This window comes from Protopterus annectens, chromosome 3.part0 (assembly GCF_019279795.1).
Source record: "Protopterus annectens isolate FY-2018-M chromosome 3.part0, PAN1.0, whole genome shotgun sequence".
Lineage (NCBI taxonomy): Eukaryota > Metazoa > Chordata > Ceratodontiformes > Protopteridae > Protopterus > Protopterus annectens.
The window spans coordinates 644,945,497-644,957,715 of record NC_056731.1 but is presented as its reverse complement, the minus strand read 5'-3'; the positions used below and the strand labels follow the sequence as shown (position 1 = coordinate 644,957,715).

The 12,219-nt window shown below is 41.3% G+C and overlaps 1 protein-coding gene across 4 annotated transcripts in view; it reads left to right on the top strand.

The window, feature by feature from the left end:
• The window catches only part of ELMO1 (engulfment and cell motility 1), a 3,030,107-nt gene that overhangs the window by 677,807 nt on the left and 2,340,081 nt on the right, over positions 1 to 12,219 (top strand). For all 4 annotated transcript variants that reach the window (XM_044065043.1, XM_044065038.1, XM_044065039.1 and 1 more), the window contains one exon: positions 6,001 to 6,073. In XM_044065043.1, the coding sequence (XP_043920978.1) occupies positions 6,001 to 6,073 (73 nt within the window). The remainder of the gene's footprint in view (positions 1 to 6,000; positions 6,074 to 12,219) is intronic.

The following is a 12,219-nucleotide window of genomic DNA, read 5'->3' as shown; positions in this document are numbered from 1 at the left end:
GAAGTGTAGACGAAAAACGTATTTCAGTGCATTGGCTTCATGACAGCTTACTTAATATCTAGATGGAAACAAAAAGGGTGTGAGGCATGAAAAAATGAATTACTTTTTAAATAGATTATATGAATGCCAGTCAAAGTCAAGTATAAAAAAACAGCACTCAGCTTAAGCTACTTCTCATTGCACTGCAGTTCTAATTATAATTTATATTCAGTTTTATAAAAGTATCAAGTAACATGTTGAAAGTAGCAATCTCTGTGATTCCCCTACTTGTAAAAATTGTTCTTATCCAAAAAAGACCTGCTGCCTGACAGCAACTATCTACTTGTTTCATGGGGAAAACATGATCAAAGTAAAAAATGAACAGCAAACAAGAAACAAGCTCAAGATAAATTGCTTAAAGCATTGCTGCACAGGTTATGGACTACACATGATGGATTGCCATTCTGTTTAGTTTACTAGTAAAGCCTGAAAAGATGACTGCAAGTCTCCAACAAATGTAGTGAGCTTCTGAAAATACTGTAATCCTGTCCTTTATTACAAATACTGTCATACGCATTTCAATACCTAAGGCTTATAGGTTTTCTAGTTATGTAAATATTCTCTGCATGGCAACAACAAAAAGGATTTCAATGTCAGTAATTCTTTAACAGTATGCTTATTAAAGCTTACTTGCATCTTACAATCTCAGACAAGCTTACCTGATGGTCATTCAAGCATTGCTACTTAAACACAGAACAACAGGCCGTGCAGCAACATGCAGTTTCTGAATAAGAAGAAGCATAAATCAACAGTATAAAAATATGACAGAAAACCAGAACATTTTGCAAAATCAAGGACAGATGAAAAGCTTCTATAGTCCTTGTCTCTACCTTGGATGGTGGGGGGGTGGGACTCTGCACACTTACACTGCTTAACTGCACCTTGCCTTGCTTGGACACATCCAGAGTGACTATATGGGGGAGTAAGTTGCAACAAGCATGTCACAATTTGAAATGTCTCTGGCTGACGGTGATTGCACTGAGAAGTGTGGACAAAGCCATAAATAGAAGTGGGACAAAGGCCCAAAAATAAGGACAATTTTTAAATACTGCTCTTATAAACTTATGTCTGTCATTATTTTCTAACTTCAGTCTTTAATGATTTGCCACTAATTTGCCAGAAAACCACAATTTTATGAAAAACGGACCAACAATTTGATGCAAAAATATAAAATAGCCACACAATACAGCTGGGAACCTGTCAAAGAAGGGACACTTTTTTAATATTATTACTGTTAAGTTGAGCAGCTGACAAACTGAGAGAATCTACATGCATTTCTGAATTAAAAGTATTCTATAACTCTGATCATTACAATTATTTCTTAATTATAAACCCTCCACATTTTCTTCCAAAATTGCCATTTTGCTGAGGGATTATTAGCGAGAGAGCAACATTTTGAGCCAAAGTCGGGGAGTTGAGAGGTTTGGGTATACATAATTCTCTAAAGTGATTTAATTGCACATACCTCTCAACCTCTTAGCGCAGGAAATCTGGACAAGGCCTAATATATTGGGGGAACATACAGGCAGTAGTAAAAATTGCTGTTGTATAAACTTAGTTAACAGAATAACAAGTCTTGCTTTAGCATGCATTTTTTGAAGGGTATGAAGTCTGAAACTCAATGACTGTCATTATTTAGTGACTTTATTCCTAAATGATTTGCCAGAAAACCACAAATTTTATGAGGAGCAAACCAAAATTAAGAAGCAAAAATATATTTATTCTGTGAAAATCTGGACAGTTGAGAGGTATAATTCAGCCGAGGCTGTCTTTGAGTTTGCCGCCCTTCCCCCCCCTCACAAAGTCATGGTGAAATGGGGCCTCCCCCCTGCAGCCATTCCAATGTCCCATTACATGGCTATTTTACCCCATTTACCATAAACACTGTAATGTGCATACTGCTTTAGTCCTGCAATGATTTGGATTTAATTTAAAAGTTTTATTTTACATTTTACAGCACAAACACCTGGACAAAGCCAATGATAGGGGAATGCAGTCTCGCAATGAAAATAGACATAGCATTAAAACGTATCTGGCCTTGAAACTCACATTAATTGAAACAGCATTGAAACCCACATTCAAAGAAATACATCTGGGCAGTGACAGATAAAGATTAACTTTGGGCTGTTTTCAAATCATAGGCCCCCTTGCACACGAAACATACATGTGTTCTTTTATACACCTTTCTGATTGTATTAAATTATATTCCTTGTATAATACAGTACAGTTGTTAGAGGACATTTTAAATTTATTGTTTTGAATATTTTTCCAGTAAACAGTGAAACAAAATGCATTCACCAATAATGACTAAACTGCCGAATTCAGAACATTTCCATCATAAAAGTCTCCTCAAACTTTTATAATCCACCAGTATCAGTAAATATGCACTATCTCTGCAGAAGTAAAAGTCATCTAAATAATTCCACATTAAAGAGATCTGTAAATAATGAAGAGGTTGTTGCTAGCAAACAACTTTATATTTCATTGTTTCATCAACAAATAAAGTGCCTGTTGCCCTTGAGGAATAAATTGCCCATGTTACATTAAAAAATGGTAAGCTAGTAATATTGCAATACGGAATGGATGACAAACTGATAACAGGTTGATAGTTACTAGGTATCTCCACCAGAGAGGAGATTCTCAGGACTGCAGCATCCACCCCCTTTAAAAGTGCAACACACTACAGTACCAGTAATGCATCTACATACTGTGGATGTAGAACCCACAGCCTTCTGCATCAAAAGCAAGTACACTACCTGTTGTGCTATTAACAATGCAAGCAGACTCTGCATAATCAGCACTAAACTTCTCTTCCCCTGAATCTCTTAGCTCCTTGTAAATTCCACTCGACACTCAACTGTATCTCCCAACTTTGTAGCCCATGAGCACAAGAAATCTGGAAAAAGCCAAAATTTATTGGGGGGGGACAAAAGCCCAAAAACCAGGGGCACATTGTAAGCATTGCTTGTATACCTGGGAAAGCTGCTTGAATAAAATGTGCTACTGCCATGCATTTCACTGCCAAGTCTTGGCCCCAGGACCCTGTGCACTACAATCAGAGCAACATACCCCTTTGCCAAAGCAGCTGTTTCTTGAAAGACTGAACCTTAAATGGCTGTCTTTTAGTGAATTCAGTTCTCACCATAGCTCTCAACCTCTTGGACAAAGCCAATAGTAGGGGATTACAGCCCACAAACATATTCAGTGAATTCATTTCTTACAATACTCTCAATCTCTTAGCACAGAAAAACCTGCACAAAGCCAATAATGGGAGAATACAGCCCCAAGAATAGGGACAGATTTCAAATATTGATCTTATAAACTTAGAAAATTGATAGAATAAAATGTTTGTTACCATGTACTTTCTGAAGAATAAAGTCTTTTGGCTTTTACCAGTTAGGGGTCGCCACAGCATAACTCTGGTCCGCTCATAATTGCAGTGAATTTTTACAGTTTTACAGTGTCGAGTTGCCAGCCTGGCACCCAACCTTCAAAGAAGGCACATCCGAACACACCTACCTGAATGTTTTTAAAGTTCACATCAACCACAGGGAGGACATGCAGGCTCCACACAGAAGGCGGTCCAGCCAAGAACTGAACCGTAGAACCTCTTGCTGTGAGGCAACAATGCTAACCACTGCACCATCACAGCTGTAGTCTGAAATTCTTGTGATAATCCAGAAAACCACAGATTTTATGATTAACAGAACAAAAATATGAGGCAAAAATCTGAATGCTTTTCACAAGTGGTGGTGGGTAGGGAATTCAGGTTCTTGCTACATGTACACAAGGTTGAGGGTTTGAACCTGCATTACTCTCTCTAGCCACCAGTTATAGTTAACTGGGGCATTTTATACACACACACACACACACACACACACACACACACACACACACACACACACACACACCTCTAGTACCTGAAAGTGTGCCCTGATCCATAAGCCGGTATTCCGATGCAGAGTTCCAGCTCCTGACAAGGTCCACCTTTCCTCCAGGTCCTCAGTTCCCCGGTAAGCCAGCCAGTTGTAATTTCCGGACCCACAGCCTGTTCTTGGTGCCAGAATGCAGACCAAGTACACATGTATGCTGCCTTCTTCTATGCGTTCCGATGCACAGACTGCAAACCTTGAAGTCCAGTCCCCTTCTAGTCTATGCGGTTGCAACTGCTTAGACTTTTGAGGCATTTGTAGACTGCTGCCTTCTTTCAAATCCAGACTGGTTAAACAGCAGTCAGGATTCGTTTTTCCATGCACAAGTTTTTGTATTTTTTTTAATTTGGCATGTCTGAGTTCTGGGATGTTTTATTTTGATTTTCAGCTGGGGGTGGGGCTGCAGTCCAATAGCATGAACTGCCACTGATGTGTGTGTATGTATAGACAGACACTTTTTGGTTTTTAGTAGCTAGTCAAGTAACACATTTTCTTTTGAAAAGAGTGAAGAAACTGATGTACCCAGAGTAAACTCATGCAGACGTGGAGATAAAAGTGCATTGTTCATACAGACTGACTGTTGACCAGGACCGAATCCCAGATCCTGCATATGCAAGGTGAAAATTTTAACCGCAGAGACATTGTGCTCCTTGTGTAAGTCTGTGGGCTGTTCAAGTAGGTTCAGCACTGTATTTAACAACTCATAGGCCCTTAGCCAGTACAGTTGCAGTCTTCCATCAGGGAGGTGTAAGCTTCCACTGTTCACTTACTGTATGTCTTCTGTGGTCCTTTGCCCCAGAACCACTTGTTTGACACTGCAGACTGTCATTAAACACAGTAGTTGGGGGTCTTCATTATATGAGTTGGGGCATATTTTGATAGGGCTGTGCTTCAGTGAATATTGGCTAGGTGTGTTGCTTTGGGGACACATCTTGGTATTCTTCCCAAGCATTTCAAAAACTGCAGAAGGACCCTTGAATTAAGGTACAATAGTTATATGAAAAGTTACCATATATCTTATATTTATCTTATAGGGGTCCTTTTGTAGAAGGTACATTATTTGTCCTCTTCATTTTCCTTATATCTGGCCATTCCAGCTGCTGCCCAGTGCTACATCAGGAGAGCCTGTAGCTAACATTATTTTATTCATTTTTATTTAACATTTGTGTACCAGAGTGGACTAGTTGCCCATTTTTATTGGAGTTTCGGGAAGAAAAGCTCCACATAAAAGTACATAGTATAACAGCACAAAAATTGTACATATCAGAAAAAAAATTATACAGATCATAATAAAGGCATGCAATACAATGCAGTGCTATTTAATAATGCTTGTCCATTTGCATACAACAACATACAATAAATTTTTGTCAAATGTTATATAAACATTAGAGTAGTAAGTGGGAGAAGAGCTTGAAGGTTGCTTGAGGCGAGGAAAAGACAGATAAGTTCAGCCTGGTGAGGAGCATGAACACAGCCAGTTATTGTTTAGATGGGTCTTTTGCGGGTTTTTGAATTATGCTGGATCAGTTATGTTTTGTATGTTTTGAGGGATAGTGTTCCAATGCTTTAGAGATGAAATTAGAGTAAAGAGAGTCTCCAAAGCTGCTGTTAGATTTTGTGACTGCTAATACTACTTTGTTGGAGGATCTCAGTTTTATTTCCTTGTACTTTAGTGTTATCTTGTATTTGAAATTTTGTTTGACTTTGGGGTACAAATTAGGAACCAATGTGGTGCACTTATACATCATAGCCTCTGTGCAGGGATCCTGTGCAAAGTGGGCCTGCCCTTGGTGCATGGAGAGTAAAAACTTGTAAATCAGCCATGTGGGAGGACACTGAATACATGCGCATCAGTGAGCCCTCTCAAAGATCAGTTGACAAGGTGAGCATTCGATTTTTTTCCTAAAGCTTTGTTTGTACATAATTCTGATACTGCCATCATATATTTACACCTAAAATACTGAGCAGTAATCAGTTATTGTTTATTATGCCCAAGTGTTTTTTCTTACATATGTGTTAACATTTTTAGGTGGTCTCTATCGGGTCATGAAAGCTATGCCTTGCAGCATGCAGATGGCAAAAATTCCTACATTACAGAAAAGGTATGCAGTTTTTGTCCTTCTCTTAAAGTAGTTAGCTGTTACAATGTCATTTGATCTTGGATGCATGTCAAAGAAATATCAGTTACTAGAATGTTATGCTTCATGTTTGATTTATTGTGCTGTTGAGAAAGAAATTATATAGCAGTGGAGGTGGGAATCACTAATTGACATGAGTGTAGAAAAATTTATGCCGCACAGCTAAAGATGAAGGAATGAAAGATAATCTGCATATATGGTAAATTTTCAGGTGATGGCAAAATAACATGATGAGTTATGAGACGTATAGATAATGGTGTGAACTCTTATTGAGAATGAGGAAGGTTGTGATAAAAAGAAAAACTGGAGAGTTCTGCCTGTGCACCACAATGAGTAAATGGCTTTTAAGTGGGTAAATAGCCAGACTGGATGTTTTGTAAAAATAATGAAAGGAGACAGAAAAAGGTGCTGATGTTCATCGTGTTTCACTGTTGCAGTCATTACTCTTGGGTTATCCTGCTGGCAGGCTACCCGCAGTCGGCCAGAATTCCAAAATCTAGGTCCGGTGTCGTTTGCTGTCGCCTCTTACCTGACGTCAGTGCGGGAGGGGTATAAAAGATGCAGCTGATGCCATTTTCTTCAGTCTTTCTTGCCGCGCTGTGCCTGAAGCAAAAGCAGTTCGCAAGTGCCGGTTGGCCGACTCCTGAGATTTTCAAATCTGAATTTCAGAACCAAAGTCTTCATTAAAGCTAAGTACCCCATTGGGGAAACTTTTTTCTTGCTCCAGACCGATGTCAGAAAAAGTTAACAATTGTATTTCTTGTGGGAAGCAAATACCTCATAAGGATTTTCACTCTTACTGTATTCCTTGCCTAGGCCCTGATCACAACGTTGCTATCTGTCGGTTTTGTGCTAGATTCAACCAACGCACTATCAAGCATTGGTTTAATTTTGCATTTCATTACTTTGGCTGAAGATTTAATTATATAATGCCAATGGAACAGCTGACAACCGGAGTTTACAAAAAAACACAAGGACAAGGATAGGCATCTGGGGTCCAAAACAGACAACGAAGCCTCTTCTAGGTCAGTCATTGGTTCTCAGTGAGGTGCTTTCGCAGCCCCTGACGCCCACTACTTCAGAGCCACAGACAGCTACCGATTCCCACGTGGAGCCGACTGGGCCTCTGGATACTCAAGGTATTGGACACTTGGAAATCAATCCCTCAGATGGGTCCAGAGCCGCTGAGCAGGCATTGGCTTCGGAGGGTGTCTTCAGACCTACACAACTATATGTTAAGCCATCTTCAGCTTCAAAGACTAAAGCAGCTCTAAAGACAAAGAAACAAGTACAGCATTCTCCTACTCAGACTTCCATGCCTAAAAAACAGATGTTGAAAATGGCCGAAGACTTAATTACTTTGATCAGGGGCTCCCATCCCCCTCCTGATAAGAGGCCTAGGCAAGAGACAAGAGTATGATTCTTCTGATCAGGTATTTATTTCCTCTGATTCCTCTTCTGAACAGGATTACTCCATGCTTCCCTATGAGGATTCTGATGCTGAAGAATCCATTCCTTCAGCCTCTTCTCCTGAGGACTATTCGTTTGGGGAAACACTGCATACTATGAGGGAGCATTTCCACTGGGAGAGCCAAGATTATTCCGAGTCTAAGAAAAGGCTCAGAGACTTCTTGCTTCTTCCTCAGCACAGACCCCTTGCTATTCCACCTGTTGTAGACATTGTAGATGATGTATTTTCAGAGTCCGGACTGTCCCCTGACTCTTTACCCCCTGCACCTGCTAAGCCAGACAGATACTACAGGGTCCCGGATTCTCATAAATTCCTATATAAAAACCCCGCTGCTGACCCAGAAACTATATCTTAGGGCCCCAAGGGGGTTAAAGCTTCCACTGCAAAAAAACCCTGTCCCCTCTGATAGGGATTCTATGACTCTAGACAGATGGGGGGAAAAGTTTACACTTCTGCCACACTGGCTGTAAAGGCTTTAAATTAACTTCATATGCTTAAATATTAGCAATATTTAATGTCACTACTTAAACAGAAAATGTTGACAAGTACGGAATGTTCAGAGAACAAGGAATTGCAGGATTTATTGCATGCAACTGAACAAGTGGGAAATCATACTTTGCAATGTGGTTATGATTCAATGGAGGCCTCTTGCAGGGCCACTGTTACAGGTTCTGTTATTAGAAGGCATGCTTGGTTAAAGGAACAAAATCTGCCTGATCATGTTAAAGCAAAATTATTAGATGCACCATTACAGCATGATACTTTGTTTGGTACTAAAGCAGAAGAGGTGTTGAAAAAATGGAGGATAAAGCAAAATCCATGCAGACAGTCAAGGATTTCTTACAGGTACAGCCACCCAGGTTTAGCAGGAACTGGCCTTCTAAAAATTGGTCCTTTCCAGTCTCAGACAGACCACAAAGAGGCAGATCTCAGCCCCAAGGCTCATACAGGCCTAAACAATGGGGTGTTCTACCTCCAAAAGCAGAGAAGACAAATCACAGCCTTACAGGAAACAGTCCCAATGACTTTCCTCTACCAGTTCCAAGCAGTTTTCTTTTGACAGCCCCCTTAGGGGGAAAACTAGCACTTTTTTCATCAAATTGGCAAATGGTTACCCAAGACAAATGGGTTCTGTACATAGTGTCCCAAGGCTACAGGTTCCATTTTCACACTCTACCAAAGGGCATGCCAGACCTGCCACACATTCAATGGGCAGAGGCACAAAACCAAATTACAGCCCTCATGGACATGAGGGCCATTCAGCAAGTACCACAACAAGAGCAGGGACAAGGATTTTACTCCAGACTTTTCCTAGTACCCAGAAAGGACAAAACCTGGAGACGAATTCTGGACCTGTCTATACTAAATACGTTTCTGGAAGTTCCAAAATTTAAGATGTTGACTCTTCAGCAGCTACTGCCCATGCTGGGCAAGAGGGCTTGGCTCGTAACTTTGGACCTAAAAGAGGCATACCTGCATGTCCCAATCGGACAATCTTGCAGAAAATACTTCCAATTCATAGCTGGCTCAATGCATTACCAATTCTCTGCACTGCCCTTTGGCTTATCTACTGCACCCATGGTCTTCACAAAATGCTTGGCACCAGTAATTGCGTTTTGCAAACAAAAAGGAATTCAAATATATCCCTACTTGGACGACTGCCTAATTCAAGCAGAGAACAAAGACACTCTTCTAAAGCATGTGGTGTTTGTAAAAAGATCACTAATTGGCCTAGGGTACACAGTAAACTAAAAGAAATCAAAACTAGTGCCCTCTCAAGAGATAATATTCCTGGACGCAAGCTTAAATACAACTGCCCTGATGGCTCATCTCACGCCAGACAAGCAAAACAACTGACTACTTACTTTAAGAAATTGGCAACAAAAACCCACTTATCTGCAAGGAAAATCTTGCAGGCCTTGGGTTCCATGGCATCCTGCATTCTACTAATTCCATATGCCAGACTGCATATGAGGAAACTACAATGGTATCTGAAAAGTGTTTGGACTCAGCATTGCCACAGCCTGGAACCACTAATTGAACCACAGCCTGGAACCACTAATTGAACTCATTCCCTGCCTACAACAGGAGTATCAATGGGGGGCAGAAGCCTCTCACCACAACAAGGGACTGCCATTCAGTTTACCCACAGCCAGACAGACACTGACAACGGATGCATCAGATTATGCCGGGGGGCCCATATGGCAAGAAACTATATTCAGGGCACATGGCCTGCAAACCAGATGCATCTTCACATCAATCAAAAAGAGATGCTAGCTGTTCAAAATGCTCTGACAGCTTTCAAGGACCTGCTTCATCTAGGACAATTACTGATAAAGACCGACAACACTACGGTCATGTGGTACATAAATAAGCAGGGAGGCACTCATTCCTACCCCCTCTGCAGACGAGCAATGACCTTATGGGACACAGCATTGGCTTTTCAAGTTCACCTGCAAGCACAATTCCTGCCAGGAAAAACAAATACTCTGGCAGATGAACTAAGCAGAAACCTCATGGATCCCCACGAATGGAAACTGGATCCACAAGTCTTCAGAATGATGATAAGGAAATGGGGATGCCCACACATAAATCTATTTGCCTCCCCTCACAACTGTCAATTGCAGAGATTTTGCACAAGGATTTACCACAAGCAAGCATGGAAAGTGGACGCCCTGTCATTCAGCTGGAAAAATATAACAGTATATGCTTTTCCCCCACTGCCTCTCCTTCCCAGAGTACTCCTAAAGGTTAGACAAGAGAAGCCAAAAATGATTCTAATTGCACCAGACTGGCCACGCCAACACTGGTACCCAATCCTAAAGAGCTTGTCTCAAGGTCCAGCATGGATATTGCCTCAAACTTCTTACTTGCTGACCCAACAAAACAATCAGATCCTGCACAGTCAACCCAGGACCTTAAATCTGGCAGCATGGCAGATAATGTAGCCATTCAGAAAACTCTTCTTTCAAAAGCTGTTATGGATGTTATCTTGGAAACCAGGAGGCCCAGTACCAGAAAATCTTATGCAGAAAAATGGAAGAGATTCTGTGCTTGGAACCAGGAACAAGGCATTGACACATCTGTACCAAATATTCCTCAGATTTTACAATACCTAACTGAGATGCTGAACAAAGGCCTTTCTTTCTCATCAATTAAGATTCATGCCTCTGCCATTTCTGCACATTACAATACGGAACCACCTATCTTTTCTCATCCTTTAATAAGGCAGTACCTCAGAGGGGCCAGAAACGTTAGGCCTCCAAGGAGAGCACCAGTTCTGGCCTGGGACCTCAATTATGTTTTGGAAAAACTCATACTGCCTCCTTTCGAGCCAGCATCAACAGCGGATATTAAATTCTTATCCTGGAAAACAGCTCTGCTCCTAGCCATAACCTCTGCAAGGCGAGTCTCGGAGTTACAAGCACTCATGGCTGTGCAACCTTTCATCATTTTTCATCCAGACAGGGTTTCTCTGAGGACAAACCCTACATTTATGCCTAAGGTGGTGTCCAGTGTGGCCCTCAATCAAACCATTCACTTGCCTACCTTTTACCCAAATCCACAGAACAAGGGTGAGAAAATTATGCATTCTTTAGACATACACAGGCAGTTACGCTTCTACTTGGACAGAACTAAAGCTTTCAGAAAGACTGAGCAACTTTTAGTGTCATATGCTGCAGGATCACAAGGAAAGGCTATCTCAAAACAGACTATTTCTAAATGGATAGGCCATTGCATCCGTTTCTGCTATTCTCAACATGGCAAATCAGTGCCTAAGGGCATTAGGCCTCATTCCACCAGCACAGCAGCCACTTCAGCAGCCTTCCTCAGAGGAGTACCAACCACAGAGATCTTAGAGGCTGCAACTTGGAGTTCATTGCACGCCTTTACAAAGCACTACCAATTGCCTCTGTACTCTTAAGTCCAGAGCAGGCTTCGCTGCAGTTCTACAGGGCCTCATAGCCTCTCCTATTCCTATTTAACCCATCCTCAGCTTTGGGATTCAACCCAAGAGTAATGACTGCAACAGTGAAACACGAAGAACATAGTACAGTTGTGTACCTACCATAAATGTAGATGTTCGAGTGTATTCACTGTTGCAGTCCAGGTTACCCACCCACCATCCCCCTTCTCTTTGCTGGGACTTATCTGCACTTCTCTATCCTATACAACCTTTTTGGTGTATTTGCTTGTAGATGAAGGAAATGTTATTTTTGTGCATGCATTTCTTATTGCTATATTTTTCAGCCTACTTATTTGGGGCACCTGACATCTGGGGCAAGAAAAACTGAAGAAAATGGTGTCAGCTGCATCTTTTATACCCCTGGTGCACTGACGTCAGGGAAGAGGTGACAGCAACCGACGCCGGACCTAGACTTTAGAATTCTGGCCAACTGTGCCAGCAGGATAACCCAAGAGTAATGACTGCAACAGTGAATACACTCGAACATCTACATTTATGGTAGGTACCCAACTGTACGTTTGCCTCCCATGCCTTTTGTGACCATAGAGTCTTTCCAAATCAGACTTGAACACTTTTATTCCCATTGTACTAGGGTGAGTGGCATACGGAGATGTCTTCATCTAGGCAGCCATGATAGCATTGTGTGCCTTTGTTGGTGTGACATAGGGAAAT